This window comes from Giraffa tippelskirchi, chromosome X, assembly GCF_054371585.1.
Source record: "Giraffa tippelskirchi isolate mGirTip1 chromosome X, T2T-mGirTip1v1.2.pri, whole genome shotgun sequence".
Taxonomy (NCBI): Eukaryota; Metazoa; Chordata; class Mammalia; order Artiodactyla; family Giraffidae; genus Giraffa; species Giraffa tippelskirchi.
In genome coordinates, this window is record NC_137289.1 from 142,551,691 (window position 1) to 142,573,478 (window position 21,788).

The 21,788-nt window shown below is 39.2% G+C and overlaps 2 protein-coding genes across 3 annotated transcripts in view; one reads left to right on the forward strand and one right to left on the reverse strand.

Moving 5' to 3' along the window:
- Positions 1 to 21,788, forward strand: part of LOC145536274 (uncharacterized) — a 401,900-nt gene that overhangs the window by 100,574 nt on the left and 279,538 nt on the right. The gene's annotated exons all lie outside the window — the stretch shown is intronic.
- The window catches only part of GLRA2 (glycine receptor alpha 2), a 197,525-nt gene that overhangs the window by 21,718 nt on the left and 154,019 nt on the right, over positions 1 to 21,788 (reverse strand). For both annotated transcript variants that reach the window (XM_081565319.1, XM_081565320.1), the window contains exon 8: positions 13,130 to 13,279. In XM_081565319.1, the coding sequence (XP_081421445.1) occupies positions 13,130 to 13,279 (150 nt within the window). The remainder of the gene's footprint in view (positions 1 to 13,129; positions 13,280 to 21,788) is intronic.

Genomic DNA, 21,788 nt, shown 5'->3' on the forward strand with positions numbered 1-21,788 from the left:
TTCCAAGGAGCAAGCATCTTTTAATTCCATGGAGTACATCACTTGAAAAAAGTGTTTCTACCCTGGGCTTGTTACTCAAACTGGGAGAATACATAGGAATCCTCACTCCTTATACTAGCGCAGGAATTGAGAATAACCAATAACGAACGCACTTTCCCAGTTGCAGACTGTAATCAACAACTCACCAGAGTTGCTGGTGTATGGACTCCATCCTGACTGTCCTGCTCTAGATCAATACTTCTCCAACTTTGATGCACACGAGCATCATTTGAGGCCAATTCCTGGGCCCTAGCCCAAGAGATTGTGACTTACTAGGTCAGAGCCTGAGACTTTTCCAACAATTGAGTGCAAGGTAATGCTGATGCTGCTAGTCCAGACACCTATTCATTGGGTAATGAGGTTCCAGAGAAATTCTAAAATGCCTTTCAGTAATAAAATGACATGTTTGCCTCACACCTTTGCTATAAATGTGTGCATAGTCATGTCAAGGACATTAACACCACAGATTCCATGTTGGGAAACTAACCATTGAAAGATTAACAAACAGAAAATACTTTATAAAGATATTTTTAGATTGAAAATGCAAGACTCCTTTTTTTGGTCCTTGGATAGAAGTTTTCTTCTTTCAAGACGAACACAGTAAAACACTGCATGTTCTCTTCAGTCATTTAGCATTTTTTCCATATTCTGCTGCATGTTTGCACAAAGTGTTTAAAGAGGATTTCATAGATCATTAATTAAGGTAACAACTGCTTCCTTAGCAAGCAGGATTTTGAAGAGGTTGTAAATGCTTCGCCTGGGAGGTAGGTGGCATGTTTATTTTTTGTCTTAAAGGTTGAGGGGTTTAGATGAGGCTTTAACAGACCTGAGTGGATTAGGAGTTTGGACTTAATTGTGAAAGCCAGCAAGAAAAAATAAATGTCATGGTACTTTGTAATTTCCCTGTATCAGCAAGGTAAACAGCTGGTGCTTATCAGGGGTATGTAGTCCTAAAATATTTTTCAGATGTTCCTTCTTCCAAGTTTTTTCCATTTTGTTAGTTCTTATGATTGACTACTTTTAGGGCATGCAATATGGAATTCCCTTTTGCAAAAAGAAAAGTGACTTGCAGAAGCAGCCTTGCAAATTCAATCCCTGTCTTTTTACTATCTCCCTCCAATTCTTTTATCTCAGGCTATTCCCCATTATCTATATTTTCTTTGCTACCTTCCTTCCTACTGGGTCATATCCGACTCTGATTTTCTTCTCTTTAAAATTATTGTTTTCCTTTGCTTTGAGACTATTTCACTGATTCATTCATTCATAGACTCAGTTTAGATGTATTGCATACCTTCTATAAGCCATCCTCAAAGTTTGCCCTTGAGATACTTACAGTCCAGGGAGAGACAGAAAATGTGTCTGCTCATTAGTCTATGTACATATGATAGAGGCTGTCATGATATGATAGAGGCTGTATGTAAACACTGTGGATGCCTCACCCATATCCCTACAGCACTCACTGTATAATCATGGTTTTCTGCTACAAGCTCTGCTCTGCCTTGTTGTGAGGAAAAGGGGAATGTCTTAGCCCCAAAAGCATGCTCAAGTTTTGCAGGGCAAGTTGGCAATACTGAGGGCTTACTCCAGAAACAGCCCTCCGTTAATAACAGTTGAGGGCAGGGGATAAATATCCCAACTTCTTCTTCCCTCTGAGGTTTGTTCTACACTGGCTTCCAGAGATTCCAAGAGTGGGAGTTTGGGATTAGCAGATGCAAACTCTTATATATATATATTGGATGGATAGACAACAAGGTCCTACTGTATAGCCTCTTGATGAAGGTGAAAGAGGAGAGTGAAAAAGCTGGCTTAAAACTTAGCATTCAAAAAACGAAGATCATGGCATCCAGTCCCATCACTTCATGGCAAATAGATGGGGAAACGATGGAAACAGTGAGAGACTTTATTTTCTTGGGCTCCAAAATCACTGAAGACAGTGACTGCAGCCATGAAATTAAAAGACTCTTGTTCCTTGGAAGAAAAGCTATGACAAACCGAGACAGCATATTTGCAGACAAAGGTCTTTATAGTCAAAGCTATGGTTTTCTAGTAGTCATGTACGGATGTGAGAGTTGGACCATAAAGAAGGCTGAGCGCCGAAGAAATGATGCTTTTGAACTGTGGTGTTGGAGAAGACTCTTGAGAGTCCCTTGGACAGCAAGGAGATCAAATCAGTCAATCCTAAAGGAAATCGACCCTGAATTTTCATTGGAAGCACTGATGCTGAAGCTGAAGCTCCAATACTTTGGCCACCTTCTGTGAAGAGCCGACTCATTGGATAAGACCCTGATGCTGGAAAAGATTGAGGGCATGAGGAGAAGGGGTCGACAGAGGATGAGATGGTTGGATGGCATCACCAACTCAATGAACGTGAGTTTGAGCAAACTCCGGGGGACAGGGAAGGATGGTGAAGGCTGGTGTGCTGCAGTCAATGGGGTCGCAAAGAGATGGTCATGACTGAGTGACTGAACAACAACAAGCCTTTGGAGAGGCAGAGAAAGATATTCAATTCAGTTCAGTTGCATAGTTGTCCAACTAAGAGAAAGGTGAGAGACCTTAAAAAGCAAGATTCTCAAAGGTTGACCCTACTCTAATTATAGTTCAGTGGATTCCCCATTTGCTTAGATTTGTTTGGCGGTTAGGCTTAGTGGTAATGACGTCTGCATTTCAGCAGCCTTCTTTTAAAGTCCATTTACATTCTAATTGAATTGGCAGGGTCTTTTTTTTTTGTAGATAAGAAGTGATTTATTAGAATAGGATGCTCATGAGGCTTACAAGCAAGCAGACTTGAGGATGGAGTTGGCAGTGTTTTAATGGGCTCTCTGACTTTGAGAAAAGTGGTCTTGTGCTGACTGTCTGTGGCTAAACTACATCTTAGCAGTAGGGGGTAAAATGGAAGAATTCAGGTTGCCCTTAATCTTTCTGCTTCTCTTGTGTAGACACTGTAGAGTAAAAGCACAAATTCATTATTTCAACTCTATGATTATAACAATAGCTGTACATGGGTGACATCTTGCTGTGCAATCTAATTTCCCTTTGTGAAAGAAAGATAAGAGGAGTAAAAATAGGGGAGGGGCCTGTTGGCAGCCTATTGCTGTATTCTAAGATAGTTGATTTTAATCTGTAGAATGTATGTGTGTGTGTGTGTGTGTGTGCACGCGCACGCACGCTCAGTAGCACAGTTGTGTCTGACTCTTTGCAACTCCATGGACTGTAGCCTGTCACGCTCCTTTGTCCATGGAATTTTCCAGGCAAGAATACTGGATTGAGTTGCCATTTCCTACTCCAGTGGATCTTCCTGACCTAGGGATCGAACTCATGCCTCCTGCATTAGCAGGCAGATTGTTTACCACTGTGTCACGTGGGAAGCCCAATGTATAGAATATGTTCTCTCATAAATTGAGCAAAACCTTTATGATCCTGTTCATAAAGGATACACATACCTTAGAGGTGAAGAAAGTGGATACTCAAACAAGCAATCACTAAACATAGAATTTAGCACATGCCAGGGCCTGTTGTAGGAGCTTTACCCATGGAAACTCATTTTCACCACAGCCCTATAAGATAAATACATTTTAACTCTATTTACAGATGAGAAGACTGAGGCACAGAGACTCTTTTTAAAAGTAACCTGCCAAAGTCACATAACTGGTAAATTACAGAGCTTCTGTTTGTATGTTGGTGGTTCAAATCATCTTGCAGAATACCATCCTCAAGGTTACTCTGAGACTATGATCAGAGTAGTGAAACAAAACAAGGTCATAATGTTCGCTAAGCACAGATGAGAACAAGGTCACTATGACACTCAGAAAATACTCAACATCTTTCTTTCAGTTAAAATGAGTGATTCCTTCTTCTTTACCAAATAAAATTTTATTCTAACTCTAGTCTGCCCTCCTATAAATAAGATTTATTGAGATACCTAATCCTAGAATTTCCCCTGCTTTCTGACAGCATCCAGTCTAGAGCAGACCTCTGCTTCCTTAGACTTTCTTCCCAAATCGCCCAGTTTAGAGTCCTCTCTATAGTACACGTTCCTCCTTGCTGCAAAGAACAGTAAGCCTAACTTAACTACTGGCTTGTTCTTGGTGGCCTTTTCTTGAAGGGCATTGGCACCTATTTGTGAGTGTTAAAAAGCTAGATGTGGTAGCTAATTTTCCAGATGACTAAATCACTATCAAGAAGATTAATGCCATCTTAAAAATGGGCCAAATTCAATGAGGTAAAAATTTGTAACAATAAATATAAAGTCCTTTGTTTAGGTTTGGAAAAAATCAAGTATATAATTAAGAACAGATAACTTGATAGCTATTTGTATTAATAGGAAAAAAGACTTGGGAAATGAACAAGCATTAGCAACATCAAAATGAGTCAAATGTGGAATATGAAAAGCACTACTGTAATTTAACGTTCTATGAAAAATGCAGATAAACAGAGGGGATATTACTGGTTTTCTGTGTTACATCCCGATCAGGCCTGGACTGTCACATTCTGTGACTCATATTTCAAGATGTCACTGGCAAACTACAGAAAGGGTGACCAGTATGCTGAGGAGCTATAAGCCGTATCATAGGAAGGACTTGGTCAGTTTAGCCCAGAAACTTTGAAAAGGCCTTCCAGTTCACCATCCTTAAGTGTTTTAAAGAATGTCCCCAGGAAGAGAGGAAGTAGACTTTGGTCCTTAAGGAGGAGTATTGGTCTGACTGGGGACATTCCAGGACCCCATGGCTGTGAAAAAGCCACTCCTGGATGAACATCTGCTCTGGGTCCTTGTCTTATGGCCTTCAGCAGTGGGGCTTCTGTCCCACTGGGGTGGGAAGATCTAAGGGCTTTGAAACATTGGGGAGGAAATAGTGCAGAGCTTCTGGACCTACTGAGAGGAGGGACAGGGCTTCTTCTAAGTTCTCCTCCTGAGGCATGGCACTAGGATTTGAGGCTAAAGCCTGGATAATAGTAAAATAGTTACTGTTCTTGTGGGTTTATTCTCCTCTAATAGGTCAATGAGAAGATGACTGGTTGAGAGCAAGATTCAGGTATTTCTAGGCACAGTGTCCTAAATAATACCTGCAATACATTTCAATTTTATATTCTTCCGTAAAACATGCAACAAATGGATAGAAACTGACACCTTATAGAAGGAACAAATTAGGTAATATGGATGCTTGAAAGAATGACATCCTTTTAGCCGTATAGGATCAGGAAATTATTTTTTTAATTGAAGCATAGTTGACTTAAAATATTGTATTAGTTTCAGGTGTCCAGCAAAGTGACTCAGTTATATGTATACTTATTTCAAATTAATAAGAAGTTATCTTTTGAGAAATTAGCAATTTAGATAAGAATTGAAGGACAGATAAATGAAGGGAGGGAAAGAGAAAATTGCAAAAAATGAGTACTTTCCCCAGTTACTTTCATGTGAGACATTTTGGTCAGGGCCTCACATTCTCACCCTGTTGTCTAATTAGGTTAAGGCCTCTTATTTTCTTCTGGGGAGACTGAAGTCTAAACAGTGTGTTTACAGCATTCCCTTTAAAAGGTAGCTCAGCCTTAAATGGCTTTGAAGCCATAACCATGTTCTAAAACAGCTTCAATTTCTGTTTAGTCACTGAAAATAAAGAAGTCAGGGCTCTATGGGTAACTGGAAACCTCTGAAATCAGGCACAATGCCAAAGTCAGGAGTGGTGTGGCCAGATATAAAAAGACAGGGTGAGCGAGGCACCAGTGAGGCTTTAAAGTTCTTATGGGACAGTTGTTAAACTATCACATGGTGTGAAAACTTACTGGAGCTGAGGATATAACATAAAAATAGGATTTTACTACATAGACCCTGGGCATCAACTTCTAATAGACCAAGGTTGGCCCAATCATAGGGATTTGCAGGATCTGTCAGTGAAGATCTTGTCTTGAGTGTTACTGAGAAACTCAGCTTTGATGAAATTGGCTGCTTTTTGAGATGTAGAAAAGGAAAAGCAAATGCACCTAGTTGCAAATTGCCTGGCCCCTCCTTGAAAGTGACCCCATTTCATAACTTGTTCAGTAAGCACCAGGTACTCTTCCCACATAAGTAATTGTAGTCTCAGGGGCTCCCTCCATAAACACCTTCCTTGAATAAATCATCATGCCAGTGTCACTTTGGGAAGTAATCTGCTCTTGGATATTCTTACACTGTCTAAAGAATCAACTGTATTGTGCTGGGGTGGCCAGGTTCCTAGTGGGAAACTAAAGAGATGCCTTTTTTCGTTGGAAACATTGAACATTTAAAAATGGTGGCTTGTTTTTGTTTTATATTCAGGCTACAACCTAGTAGGGTCTATGAAAATTTAATAGTTCATCACCAGCTGGGCTGAAACTAGGGCAAGTTGAGTAAGGTCTCGGGTGCAAAATGTAAGGGGTGCCAAAACCCCAGTACTTCAGGGCATTATTTTAATGCGATATTTGAAAAATTCCTTATTAATGCAAAAATCCATGGTGAAAAAAAATACCAAATTTGAATAAAAACAAGATCTAACCCTGTAGTCATATGACTAATTGCACTTGCCTCACTCCAACCTCATCCCTGATGGACCAGCATTAAGAAAACATAATAGAAAATATTAGAGTACATTAGAGATGTTTAAGTGTGTGAGTGAGCAAGAGATACTAGATCAGAATGTAAGATGTAAAACATGAACTGTGCACGGCAGCAGCTGAGGTCAGGGACACTGGAGGCAAGTTGCCTGCATGTGTGGCCTTGGTTGTTCTACTTAACCTCTCAGTGCTTTCCTCTTGTCATCTGTAGGATGGAGATAAGAATACTGCCTTCATTATTGACAGGATGACCACATTTTATCCCAGCAAGGACAGTTTTGATAGTGGAAAGTGGCATGGACCATCCAGCTCTATAATGATGATGCTTTTTTATTTTACAGTAATTATCAAATAATAAGACAATTACAGATTTAAATGATCAAAAACTCACAAAGCCACTCAATCATGAGCATTCAGATGCCCATAGCGAGACTGCTCAGCCTCTATTATGATGGTCTCATGTTCACCGAACCTATGATTTTCCCATGTTTTCCACTGACCCCACCAAGTAGTTGCCTAGTGGCTTAATGGCTTTTGCATGCCATGTCATGGGCCAAGGCTGGTGCCCCAGATGCTTGTTAGCAGGACAGTAGTATCTTACCACTGACAGACCGAACGAAAGATTTATTTATCCCCAGCCTCTTTTGTCTGAGTGCACTTCATTTTATCAGCAACTTCTGTTCCAGTTATCCTGGGAAGAGTGTTAGTTCTGACATTGCTTTTGGAAAGGTTCAAGAACAGAGGCTACAGATGGTGATTATTTTTTAGATTTCAGCACATGTTGAAGTAAGAACTTGTGTACTGTACCTGTATGCCCCTACCCCAGAAGATCACACCGTGACAGAAAGCAGATGTATACAGAGTAAAGGTCCACCAAACCCATCTCAGTTTATTTTAATGCAACTATTAATAGATGTTTTATTTTAGAACTAATAATTCAGGACAAATGCCAAATTACACAGAGCATCAGAAAAATAGGCAGAATTAGGACTTTCTGTAGTAAGCCGGCTGTATGATCACAGCACTCACAGTTGTGGGGATTAAATCAATTCCTGTATGGAAAGTACCTAGATTTGTGCCTGGTTTATAGTAAGCCCTCAATCACTGCGAGTTCTTGTTACCATTTTTTTGTGAACATAATTTAGACTCAAAAAGTTTGAAAAGCACTGGCTTGGAAAGATGTCATTTCCTAAGGGATAAATAATTGGAAATGCCTCCTCCTCTTTTTTTTCCTTCCAAATTTAATTGTCAATGGTAGTAAGAGCCTTGACTACAAAGGGACACACACCTGCTTGTTGTTTTAATTAAAGTTTTAAATTTCAGCTTAAACTTGAAATTCATAACCACAGACCTCAGATGCAGTCTCCCACTACATCTGCCTCAGCATCCTGACCCCATCTCTCTCTTGAGAGCAATGGTTTTTTACTCTCCCAAACTACTATTTAATATCATATCTCGTTCCTCCTTAAACTTTCTGTATTCCTTCTTTCCATCCCATTTTCAGCTTATAACCTCCCTGATAATCCTTGGAAATGATGGGAGCAATTAGGAGTTCCTACATTGTACCATCATCCAACTACCAATGGATCAGCACCTACTGTCATTCTTCCCTTTTGTCTGTATAGTGGTAAAAGCACATGGTCTCTGGAAACAGACTCACACTTCAGATCTTGCTGTGCTACTTCGTGGCTCATGAGCATGGGCAAATTATTTAACTGTTTTGGCATCCTCATGAATGAACTGACCCTAATTTAAGTCATTATTAAAGTGGCTGAAATATCTGTCCCCATGTAAGGCTAACCCTGACCCTTGGCTCTGAATTGTCACCCTTTCTTCTCAAGGTGTTCTTTTTTCCCCTTGAAATTATGGTGTTCTTTCACTGCAGTGTTGATTTTTCCCTTTTCGCTACAGTATTCCTATTGTTAAACATGTTCTTTTATCTTCCATTTTGAAAAAGGTTCCTCCCATTATCCCACACTATCTTCCATGCTATCTTCTAGGCTCTCCTAACAGCAAAGGCAAATGGAAGTGATGTCTAAACTCTGCCATCATTTCCTTTGTTCTAGACAGGCTTTTTAAATGGTGGAGTGTTCCATTCTCAGAGCTTTTTTTTTTCCTTTTCTTTGAGGAATGATTTCATTATTCAATGTTGTAATTAAGTTAACCCCCTAAACTTTATAATTGACAAATAACAGTTGAGAGTATTTAAGATGTACAGTGTGAGGTTTTGCTAGTGTACCCTGTGAAATGATTACCACCATCAAACTAATTAACATATCCATCACCTCACATGGTTACCTTTTTTGTGAATTTACACTTAGGAGGTGATCTTACCCAGTTTTGTGGATTTAAAGCATTATTTGCTGGTTACTCTCAAAGGCCCTTTTTCAGATTTCTTATCTCCCTTGGGTGTGTATATCTATATAATTACTTGCTAACCCTACTGGTGTGTCATACAGGCATCTAAATTTAATGGCATCAAAATGACCTGAGTTCCACCCCAAGTCTGCAGTAGTCCCCATCTTAAACACTACCCAAGTTGTTGAAGCCAACCATCTGAGACATATTCCTCTCTTTTCCTCACCTCCCCACATCAAATGCATCAGCCTGACCTGTTGGTTTTACCCCAAAAGGATAACCACTAGAATGTAAGTTTCATCATTGAATTGCATTTTGTCTGTGCTGTTCAATTATGTATTCTAATGATGTACATAGCTCCTGGCACACAATATAAATCAAATATTTTTGGAATGAATGAATGAATCTTGACTCTGACCACTTCTGTGACCAGTACCACAGTCTATGCCAGCAACATGTCCCCATATTTCTGTAATAGCCTCCTGACTAATCTGCTGCTGCTTCTCATGTACTACCCACTCAATATCCTGGTATTTGCTATGTTGAATCTAGCCAGTGATTCTAATCCAATCAGAATAAAATCTATTCTTTCACACTGGTCTACAAAGTCTTATATGAACTTGAAATGACCATTCCTCCAACCTCGTTTCCTACTCTTTTGTCTTTCTCATTCTCTACCACCTGCTCTAATACTGCCCACATTTCCCCCAAACAACCTTATCATAGGACTCACTGGGACACTTGTGAAAAGTAGTAATTCTCAGTGACCTCCCTGCAGATTCTGTTTCATAAGATTTGGGGTGTGATGCTCTCTCTACTCTTAACAAGCATTCCGGGTGACTTTTATGATAAGATACAGGTACAGCCTAAGAATCCTCCACACAGCATTCCATGAACGTATTCCCAGTTATTCAGAATCAGGGAGCAAAATGAAACTCCTTTTCTATTTCTGGTCTGGGAGAGCAAACAGTCAGCGGGTAATTACTAAGCTAAACCAGGGAATTCTGAGAATACAGTTTATGTAACTGTAATACCTTTACATTCTAGTAATATTTCCTGAGTGGCACATGTGACCTCAAATTTCTGCCACTTTGTGCTAGATACCTATGGAAGAGGTTCAAGAAATGGTTATCACCAACAGGGAGGTGAAAATTGAGAGAGGCTTGATATTGAACAATGTGCAGCAAAGGGCATGCACATGTGTGTATTGTTTCCTGGGATGAGGGAAAGAGAGAAAAAGGGCAGCACACAGGATACCAGCCCAGAGTATGTGAAGGAAACATTTTGGCACATGCTATAATGACTCAGTTTTGACACATAGGTTCCTCAATGTAAGCAACATCTAAATTGCAGTGTTCGGACTTCCTTGGTGGTCCAGTGGTTAAGAATATGCCTGCCAATGCAGGAGACATGGGTTTGATCCCTGCTCCAGGAAGAGTCCACATGCCGCAGGGCAACTAAGCCCATGCTCTGCCACTAGAGAAGCTACTGCAATGATAAGCCCGTGTACCACAACTAGAGAGTAACCCCCACTCTCTGCATCTAGAGAAAGCCCTTCAGCAGCAAGGAAGACCTAGCACAACCAAAAATTAATAAATAAAAATTTTTAAAATAGCATACCTTACAATGTTCAGCTTTACATCTAGGTATTTGGAAGCATTAAAATTGACAATGAAACATTTTTGTTTTTGCTCCAACAGAGTAGTATATAACTATGGCTTTACCAGCGGGTTCAATTTATCATTTTTTAGGGGGAGGAGATTTTGAAAACTATCTTTCATCTCCTGTGTGTAAAACTTTAATTTCAGTTCTCTAGTGATATTGTTACAGGCACTAATGTTCTACATATCAAAGAGCATGTTTCTCTCCTGGAATCCGAAACTGAAAACAAGTGCAAGGCTTCTGGAGTGCTATATGAAATTGAATTATAAACCAGACCACTGCTTCCCAAATGCGTCTGCACCTGGAATTACCTGGGGAGCTTCAGAGATACTCATGTGCCCCATTCCAAGACTGAGATTAATGGGTATGAGGTATGACCAAGTTTTGGGATTTTTGAAAGATCTCCAGGCTATTCTAATGTTCAGGCAAGTTTAGGAACCACTGAAGTGGAGATTTTGAGCCATGTATTTCCAACTTCAAACTTCTAGATAATGTAAATTTGGGGTTTCTGCATTAAAATTTAAGTTGAGACAATGAAGTCAGTCTAATTGGATTTATCAGGTTGAAATCAACATGATTAGGGACCTTATTTACATAAAGCCAAGCAATTCATGAAAAAGTCAAAGTAGTTTTGTGTGCAAAGACACACAAATTATTAATGTTCAAAACAACAAAGTTTTAAAGTAATTTTGTCAGATGGAATATGTATCTCCAATGACAGTTGCTAGGCTGTAGCAAAACACAAGGCTCTCAGTTAGATTTTAATTTCAGATAAACAAGGAATAATTTATTAATATAAGTCTGTTCCATGAAACATCTGGGATATACTTATACTAAATATTGTTTATTATTTATCTGAAATTCAGGCTGAGTGCCCTTTATATTTTTTAATTGAAGTATAGTTAATTTACAATGTTGTGTTAGTTTCAGGTGTACAGCAAAGAGATTCAGTCATATATATGTGTGTATATATATGCAATCTTGTTCAGATTCTTTTCCATTATCAGTTATTATAAGATACTGAGTAAAGTTCCCTGTGCTATACAGTAGGTCCTTTGTCATTTACCTATTTTATATATAGTAATATATATATGATTTTTGGCACTTTTTAAAGTATTAATTGGAGGATAATTGCTTTACAATGTTGTATTGGTTTCTGCCATACAACAGTGTGAATCAGTCATAAGTATATGTATGTCCCCTCCCTAGTGAGCCTCCCTCCCTCCCCCAACCTGATCCTACCCGTCTAGGTTGTCACAGAGTACTAATTTGAGCTCCCTGTGTTTTAAAGTAACTACCCACTAGCTATCTAATTTACATATGCTAATGTATATGTTTCAGTGCTACTCTCTCAATTTGTCCCACCCTCTCCTTCCACCGTTGTGTCCACCAGTCTGTTCTCTATGTCTGTGTCTCTCTTCCTGCCCTGCAAATAGATTCATCAGTAAAATTTTCTAGATTCCATATATAATGTGTTAATATATGATATTTGTTTTTCTCACTCTGTATAACAGGCTCTAGGTTCATCCACATCACTAGAACTGACTCAAATTTGTTCCTTTTTATGGCTGAGTAATATTCCATTGTATATATGTATCATAACTTCTTTATCCATTCATCTGTTGATGGACATCTAGGTTGCTTCCATGTCCTAGCTATTGTAAATAGTGCTGCAATTAACATTGGGGTACCTGTATCTTTTTGAATTATGGTTTTCTCAGGGTATATAATGCAGGAGACCCAGGTTAGATCCCTGGCTCAAGAAGATCCTCTGGAGAAGGAAATGGCAACCCACTCCAGTACTCTTGCCTGCAAAATCCCATGGACGGAGGAGCCTGGTGAGCTACAGTCCATGGGGTCACAAAGAGTTGGACACGACTGAGCGATTTCACTTTCACTTTCAGGGTATATGCCCAGTAGTGGGATTACTGGGTCATATGGTGGTTTTATTCCTAGTTTTTAAGGAAATCTCCACACTGTTCTCCATAGTGAGTAGTGTGTACATGTTATTCCCAATCTCCTAATTTATCCCTCCTCTCCCTTTGCCCTTTGGTAACCATAAGTTTGTTTTTTATGTCTGTGAGTCTATTTCTGTTTTATAAATAAGTTCATTTGTATCGTTTTTTAGATTCTACCTATAATCATATGATATTTGTCTCTCTCTGTCTGACTTACTTCACTTAGTATGATAATTCTAGGTCCATCCATATTGCTCCAAATGGCATTATTCCATTCTTTTTATGGCTGAGTAATATTCCATTGTATATGTATACCACATCTGTTTTATCCATTCATCTCTTGATGAATGTTCTTTGCTAAATATGACAACTCTGTCCCAATTTTAAAGGTCCAACCTGAGCAGTAATTCAGTATAGTAGGATGAATCAGGACAAAACTTAACTTCAGCTTCTTGCTCACTATGTGTTCTTCTGTTTTCTAAATTACATTGACTGGTTCAACACCTCAAACTCTACCTGACTTTGTCAGCACTCAGAGTCAACGGTACCTTATTTTGCCTCTTCTGTCTTCTCCGGAGCCTCAGAAACTCCTTGTGCTGCCTGGAGACAAAGTTCACTGCTGCATATTCCAGTAAGGCTGCAAACACAAACAGAAGGCACACCGCCATCCAGATGTCAATCGCTTTTACGTAGGAGACCTGAGAGAAAGGGAGAGAGAGAAGCACCATGAAAACTGGTGGGGAAACCAGGTTCCTTATGGTGTGAGCAGCAGACAAACCTCAGTTCCCTTCAGCAAGGATTATTTTCTAAACTTCCCTTAAGAAAATGCTTAAGCATTTTCCATCTCACTTTGCAGATTCTGAGCAGAGCAGTGAAAATTACAGCCCCCTGTCCACCCCCCTCCCCAGGTCCTTGTTCTGTCTTTCTGAGTATAGTCCACCTGCTCAAGTAGTCCCTGAGACCAGCCCAAAAGATAACTACAAGAATTGCCTTCATGAAAAAAGGGAAGAAAAACAAAACTTTGAGGTAAAACAGAATCAGGGTTACTCTTGAAACTGCTCATTTCCTTATATTTTTCTTAACGTTTAAAAACTGATTAAGATAATTCTAAAACTCACATGAGAAATAAACTGTATGTGGCCTTGGGTCCTTGAAAAACCAGTTTTTAATTTCTATTCAACTTTTGATGCTAACTGATGTGGAAGCACTTTTTTTCTTTTTTTTTTTATTGAAGTGTACAATAATATAGGTTACAGATGTACAGTACAGTTATTCACAATTTTTAAAGGTTGTGCTCCATCTGTCAGTTCGTTTCCAAGGCAAACCATTCAGCATCACAGTAATCCAAGTCTACGCCTCAACCACTGATGCCGAATAAGCTGGTGTTGAATGGTTCTATGAAAACCTACAAGACTTTCTAGAATAGCAACAACAACAAAAAAGATGTCCTTTGCATCATAGGAGAATGGAATGCAAAAGCAGGAAGTCAAGAGATACCTGGAGTAACAGACAAATTTGGCCTTGCAATACAAAATGAAGCAGGGCAAAGGCCTACAGAGTTTTCTCAAGAGAACATACTGGTCATAGCAAACCCCTTTTCCAAAAACCCCACAGACCACTATACACATGGACATCACCAGATGGTCAACTCTGAAATCAGACTGATTATATTCTTTGTAGCCAAAGATGGAGAAACTCTATGCAGTCAGCAAAAACAAGACCTGGAGCTGACTGTGGCTCAGATCATGAACTCCTTATTGCCAAATTCAGGTTTAAATTTGAAGAAAGTAGGGAAAGCCACTATGCCATTCAGGTATGACCTAAATCAAATCCCTTATGATTATACAATGGATGTAATGAATAGATTCAAGAGAATAGATCTGGTGGACAGAGTGCCTGAAGAACTATGGACAGAGGTTCGTAACATTGTACAGCAGGCACTGACCAAAACCACCACAAAGAAAAAGAAGTGCAAAAAGGCAAAGTGGTTGCCTGAGGAGGCCTTACAAATAGCTGAGAAAAGAAGAGAAGTGAAAGGCAAAGGAGAAAGGGAAAGATATACCCAACTGAATGCAGAGTTGCAGAGAATAGCATAGCAGGGAGAGATAAGAAGACCTTCATAAGTGAACAATGCAAAGAAATAGAAGAAAACAACAGAATGGGAAAGCTTAGAGATCTCCTCAAGAAAATTGGAAATATCAAGGAAACATTTCATGCAAGGATGGGCACAATAAAGGACAGAAATGGCAATGACCTAACAGAATCAGAAGCGACTAAGAAGAGGTGGCAAGAATACACAGAAGAATTATACAAAAAAGGTCTTAAGGACCCAGATAACCACAATGGTGTGGTCACTCACCTTGAGCCAGACATTCTGGAGTGTGAAGTCAAGTGGGCCTTAAGAAGCATCACTGAGAACAAAGCTAGTGGAGGTGATGGAATTCCAGTTGAGCTATTTCAAATCCTGAAAGATGATGCTGTCAAAGTGCTCCACTGTCAGCAAATTTGAAAACTCAGCAGTGGCCACAGGACTGGAAAAGGCCAGTTTTCATTCCAATCCCAAAGAAGGGCAATGCCAAAGAATATTCAAACTACCATACAATTGCACTCATTTCACCTCCCAGCAAGATAATGCTCAAAAATCTGTCAAGCTAGGCTTCAGCATTACATGAACTGAGAAATTCCAGATGTACAAGCTGGATTTAGAAACTGCAGAGGAATCAGATCAAATTGCCAACATCTGTTGGATCATAGAGAAGGCAAGAGAATTCCAGGAAAATATCTACTTTTGCTTCATTGTCTATGTAAAACCTTTGACTGTGGATCACAACAAACTGTTGACAATTCTTAAAGAGATGGAAATATCAGACCGCCTTACCTGTATCCTAAGCAACCTGTATGCAGGTCAAGGTGCAGTAGCTAGAATTGGACATGCAACAATGGATTGGTTCAGAATTGAGGAAGGAGTATGACAAGGCTATATGTTGTCATCTTGTTTATTTAACTTCTATGCAGAGTACATCATCCGAAATGCCAGGTTGGATGAATCACAAGCTGAAATCAAGATTGCTGGGAGAAATATCAGCAACTTCAGATGCTGCAGATAATACCACTCTAATGGCAAAAAGTGAAAAGGAACTAAAGAGCCTGTTGATGAGGGTGAAAGTGAAAAAACTGGCTTAAAACTCAGCATGCAAAAAATTAAGATGATGGCATCCGGCCCTATCACTTCATGGCAAATAGAAAGGGAGAAAATGGTATCAGTGGTAGATTTTATTTTTGTGGGCTCCAAAATCACTGTAGATGGTGACTGCAGCCATGAAATTAAGACATTTGCTCCTTGGGAGAAAAGCTATGACAAACCTAGACAGCATATTAAAAAGCAGAGACGTCACTTTGCCGACAAATGTCCAGATAGTCAAAGCTATGGTTTTTCCAGTAGTTATGTATGGATGTGAGAGTTGGACCATAAAGGATGAGCGCTGAAGAATTGATGCTTTTGAGCTGTGGTGCTGGAAAAGACCCTTGAGAGTCCCTTGGACAGCAAGGAGATCAAACCAGTCAATCCTAAAGGAAGTCAACCCTAAATATTCATTGAAAGGACTGATGCTGAAGCTGCATGTCCAGAATTTGGCCACCTGATGCAAAGATCTGACTCATTTGAAAAGACCCTGATACTGGGAAAGATTGAGGGCAGGAGGAGAAGGGGATGACAGAGGATGAGATGGTTGGATGGCATCACCAATTCAATGGACATGAGTTTGAGCAAGCTCCATGAGATAATAAAGGAGAGAGAAGCCTGGGGTGCTGCAGTCCACGGGGTGGCAAAGAATCGGACATGACTGAACAGCAACAACTCCATTTGTAGTTATTGTAAAATACGGGCTATATTCCCTGTGTTGCACAATATATCATTTTAACTTATTTTATACCTATTAATTTGTACCTCTTAATCCCCTACCCCTGACTTGCCCCTTTCTCCTTCCCACTCCCCACTGGTAAACCACTCGTTTGTTCTGTATATCTGTGGGTCTGGTTCTTTTGTGTTATATTCACTAGTTTGTTTCATTTTTTATATTCCACATGTAAGTGATGTCATGCAGTATTTGTCTTTCTCTGTCGTACTTATTTCACTTAACATAATGCCAAATTTTGATAGAGATTTCATTAAGTCTGTAGTTTGCTTTGGGTGGTATGATCATTTTAACAATATTAATTCTTCCAATCCAAGAACATGATATATCTGTCCATCTATTTGTGTTATCTTCAGTTTCTTTTATCAATGTTTTATAGTTTACAAAGTACAGGTCTTCTACCTCCTTGGGTAAGTTTATTCCTAGGTATTTTATTCTTTTTGATGTAGTGGTAAATGGGATTGTTTCCTTAATTTCTCTTTCTGAATATTCATTGTGAGTATATAGAAATGCAACGGATTTCTCTGTGTTATTTTTTTTATCCTGAAACTTTACTGAATTCCTTGATGAGCTCTAGTAGTACTGGGTGGCATCTTTAGGATTTTCTATTTATAGTATCATGTGTAAACAGTGACAGTTTTACTTCTTCTTTTTCAATTTGGATTCCTTTTATTTCTTCTTGTCTGATTGCTATGTCTAGGATTTTAATACCATGTTAAATCAAATGAGACTGGGCATCCTTGTCTTGTTCCTGATCTTAGAGGAAATGCTTTTAGCTTTTCACCATTGAGTATGATATTAGCTGTCAGTTTGTCATATACAGCTTTTATTATGTTGAAGTTAAATGGTTTGAAGCTATCACAATTCAGGAATATTCAGCCCAAAGAAAATATCAGTGTTCTGGGCCTTGGGAAGGTATCTGGTTAAAAAGGAAACTTTCATAACCCTTTGGTGATTGGTTGAATATTTCATATATCTTATAATTTGATAAAGCAGAATCTTTTTAGATAAAGCAAATACTTTTTACTTGAAATGCAAATTTCCCCTCATGTCACTCAACTTCCAATTGTTTTTTAAAATATGAGGGGAAAAATAACTAGATAAAGTTGTAACATATTGGACAACAGACTACAAAGGATTTTTATTCAGCTGTCTGTGTGAATGTGTACTGTGCTGTGCTGGGCTTAATTGTCCAGTTTTGTCCAACTCTTTGCTACCCCATGGACTGTAGCCAGCCAGACAAGAATACTGGAGTGGGTTGCCATGTCCTCCTCCAGGGAATCTTCCCAACCCAGGGATCTAACCCGGGTCTTCTGCATTGCAGGCAAAATTTTTACCATCTGAGCCACCAGGGAAGCCTGTGAATGTGTACCATCTAGTTCCAATTTTAAATAGGGTTTCCAAAGTTTTGATAGCTGACGCTGAATGTTTGCCAGCCAGAATTTTAAGCATTTTATATATATTAATTTTCTAACCAGCATAACAACTGTATTACCCCCACTTTGTGATGAGGAAACTGGGTTACAGAGAGGTTAAATTATTACTGAAGATCAGAAAGCTAAAATGTGGCAGAGCTAAGATTGGAATTGGAACTCAGTCTGGTGATTCTCCTTTCTGAACGTACACAAACATACTACTAGGATTATACCCTTTGTATCTTACATTTATTTCTCTTTGATCTTTATAGTAAGCATTTCCCATGTCATTTAACTTTCTTCTAAATCATAATTTCCAATGCTTGTGTAATTGTCTAAACCATCATTAATTGTTCTGTATGATAGGATATTTAGGTGATTTTTAGTTTTATTTTATGCTACTATAAATTTGGGGGCTATGAATATCCTTCCCCTAATATTTGACTGTATTTCATTTATTTGCTAGGTCAACTTTTAGACTTGAGACTGTGGGAGTAAATTGTAAGAAAATAGGCTTCTGACTTAGAAAGTTATTAGGAACATAGAAGATGTAAAAGCAGAAACTCTAGAATAAGATGCCTGAAGTTAAGAAACACTACTCTATTCCTTACTCTGACTTTGCCAGGTTGTTTAACCTCTCTTTGCCTCCCCTACTCGTCTGTATAAAGGAAAATAATAGTAGCTATTTCATAGAGTTATGTGGATAAAATCACTTGATGTATGCAGAGTGCTTAGAGTAGTGTTTGGCACAGAGTAAGTGCTATATAAATGTTGGCAATTATTTGACTACATAAGGGTGTGATTTTGTTAAAGAAAAATCTTGGAAGAGACAGAAAAACAAGAAGGAAAATAAAAATCACCTACAGTCCTAGGATATTCCAATTATTATTTTTAAGGTTGCCACTTGCCTTACACTATTTGTCTCCATCAATCTGAACTACTTGTCAGTCCCACATATGTTGTGACAAGGTGGTACAGCACCTGGGATGCTTATTCTCAGTCTTTCTGATTAACCGTTGACTCAGAATCCTTCATGAGTTGGCTCTGATACCAGCTCCTCCGGGAAGCCTCTGTAAGATTCCTCCTACTGTAGTCTCATCTGGGTTGGGGAGCACTTTTCTTTGCTCCTTTATAACTCTCTGTTGAACCTGTCTGTTTCTTTTTAGTCCACCAGCTTCTCTACCCCACCACTAGACTCACTAGACTGTAAACTTTTTAAAGAAAGATCCTATATAGTATTACTCTTTGTATCACCAGTACAGGACCTGGCAAATAGTGAGTAAACACTGGATGTGGGATGAATGAATAAATGGATGTTTGAATGACAGAAGGAAGGAATGAAGGAAATACTTCATTGTCTTTCCATTTTTGTCCTGTAATTTCAACAATTCTTCACTATATAACATTACCCACAATTGCATATATTGAATATTTCTGAGAGTGGACTGTTAGTGCAATTTAAGTCTCTCTGTTCAGCAAGCATTCCTGGAATGTTTCTTTACTTAATAAGCAATATATTTTTTTTTTTTTTATTTGCTGTTCTGGAGCAGTCCTATTCTCCTGTAATAATAGAATATTTCCAATCACAGCATTCCCGGTTATATATTATTCAGACGGCCTTTAAATGTTTTAAGACCTAATAATGAGAAGAATTTGTCAATGCCTGTTAGATGTCCATGCAAAGAAAGTCCAGTAGAATTCACCATCATTCCTCCCCTTCCTGATGTTTACAGCATTCATTCATTTGTGAACCTAGCCTCCTACCCCTCTTCTAGCCATCAGCAGACCAGGCACATAAATGGCTTCTTTTATAACTGCTCATGAATGAATCCTTCTCATCTCTTAATCATTTTGGTTGGTCTCCAAGTTTCCTCCAAATCATGATCATCTTTCCAGCACTGAAGTGCTGGTATTAAATGCATTATTCACACAGACTTAGAAGGTACTGTGAGGCATCTATTACATATGATGGGATGTCCTTCAGTGCTGCTCTCTTGGGTCTGAAATGCCTTTTTGTTACTTTTATCCAGCTCTGATGTCAGATTCTCTCTCTTTGGCTGCTAATTCTTGCATGTTTTTAGCTCACGTTTTTCCCTGTCATAATAACTTTATCATTTGGGGGCTTACATGAGCCATTCCTGAACTACTTTACTACAATCTTACAAAATACTTTTTATATTAATGAAATTCTCAAAATGCTATTATGATTCACTGAATTGTTAGTTTTCCAGGTATATTTAATTCAGAATCATAAACATTGAGGGCCTAGTATGTGGAAGGCACTGTAGTAGGTGCTGAATGGAAGACGGGGCAGAAGATATGAGAATAACTAAATACACATCTATTCTTCTCAGGACTCCCCAGATGAGACTCTGGGGAACCTGTTCACATGGTGTTCCAGAAAATGTCATTCACATAGGTCAGTTCAGTTCAGTCGCTCAGTCGTGTCCGACTCTTTGCGACCCCATGGACTGCAGCATGCCAGGCCTCTCTGTCCATCACCAACTCCCAGAGTTTACCAAAACTCATGTCCATTGAGTCGGTGATGCCATCCAACCATCTCATCCTCTGTCATCCCCTTCTCTTCCTGCCTTCAATCTTTCCCAGCATCAGGATCTTTTCAAATGAGTCAACTCTTCACATCAGGTGGCCAAAGGATTGGAGTTTCAGCTTCAACATCAGTCCTTCCAGTGAACACCCAGGACTGATCTCCTTTAGGATGGACTGGTTGGATCTCCTTGCAGTCCAAGGGACTCTCAAGAGTCTTCTCCAACACCACAGTTCAAAAGCATCAATTCTGCGGCGCTCAGCTTTCTTTATAGTCCAACTCTCACATCCATACATGACTCCTGGAAAAACCATAGCCTTGACTAGACGGACCTTTGTTGACAAAGTAATGTCTCTGCTTTTTAATATGCTATCTAGGTTAGTCATAACTTTCCTCCCAAGAAGTAAGCGTCTTTTAATTTCATGGCTGCAATCACCATCTACAGTGATTTTGGAGCCCCCAAAAATAAAGTCAGCCACTGTTTCCACTGTTTCCCCATCTATTTCCCATGAAGTGATGGGACCAGGTGCCATGATCTTAGTTTTCTGAATGTTGAGCATTAAGCCAACTTTTTCACTCTCCTCTTTCACTTTCATCAAGAAGCTCTTTCCTTCTTTACTTTCTGCCATAAGGGTGGTGTCATCTGCATGTCTGAGGTTATTTATATTTCTCCCAACAATCTTGATTCCAGCTTGTGCTTCATCCAGCCCAGTATTTCTCATGATGTACACTGCATATAAGTTAAATAAGCAGGGTGACAATATACAGCCTTAATATACTCCTTTCCCAATTTGGAATCAGTCTGTTGTTCCATGTCCAGTTCTAACTGTTGCTTCCTGACCTGCATATAGATGTCTCAAGAGGCAGGTCAGGTGGTCTGGTATTCCCATCTCTTTCAGAATTTTCCACAGTTTATTGTGATCCACGCAGTCAAAGGCTTTGGCATAGTCAATAAAGCAGAAATAGATGTTTTTCTGGAACTCCCTTGCTTTTTCGATGATCCAGCGGATGTTGAAAATTTGATCTATGGCTCCTCTGCCTTTTCTAAATCCAGCTTGAGAATCTGCAAGTTCATAGTTCACATATTGTTGAAGCCTGGCTTGGAGAATTCTGAGCATTACTTTACTAGCGTGTCAGATGAGTGCAATTGTGTGGTAGTTTGAACATTCTTTGGCATTGGAATGAAAACTGACCTGTTCCAGTCCTGTGGCCACTGCTGAGTTTTCCAAATTTGCTGGCATATTGAGTGCAGCACTTTCACAGCATCACCTTTTAGGAGTTGAAATAGCTCAACTGGAATTCCATCACCTCCACTAGCTTTGTAGTGATG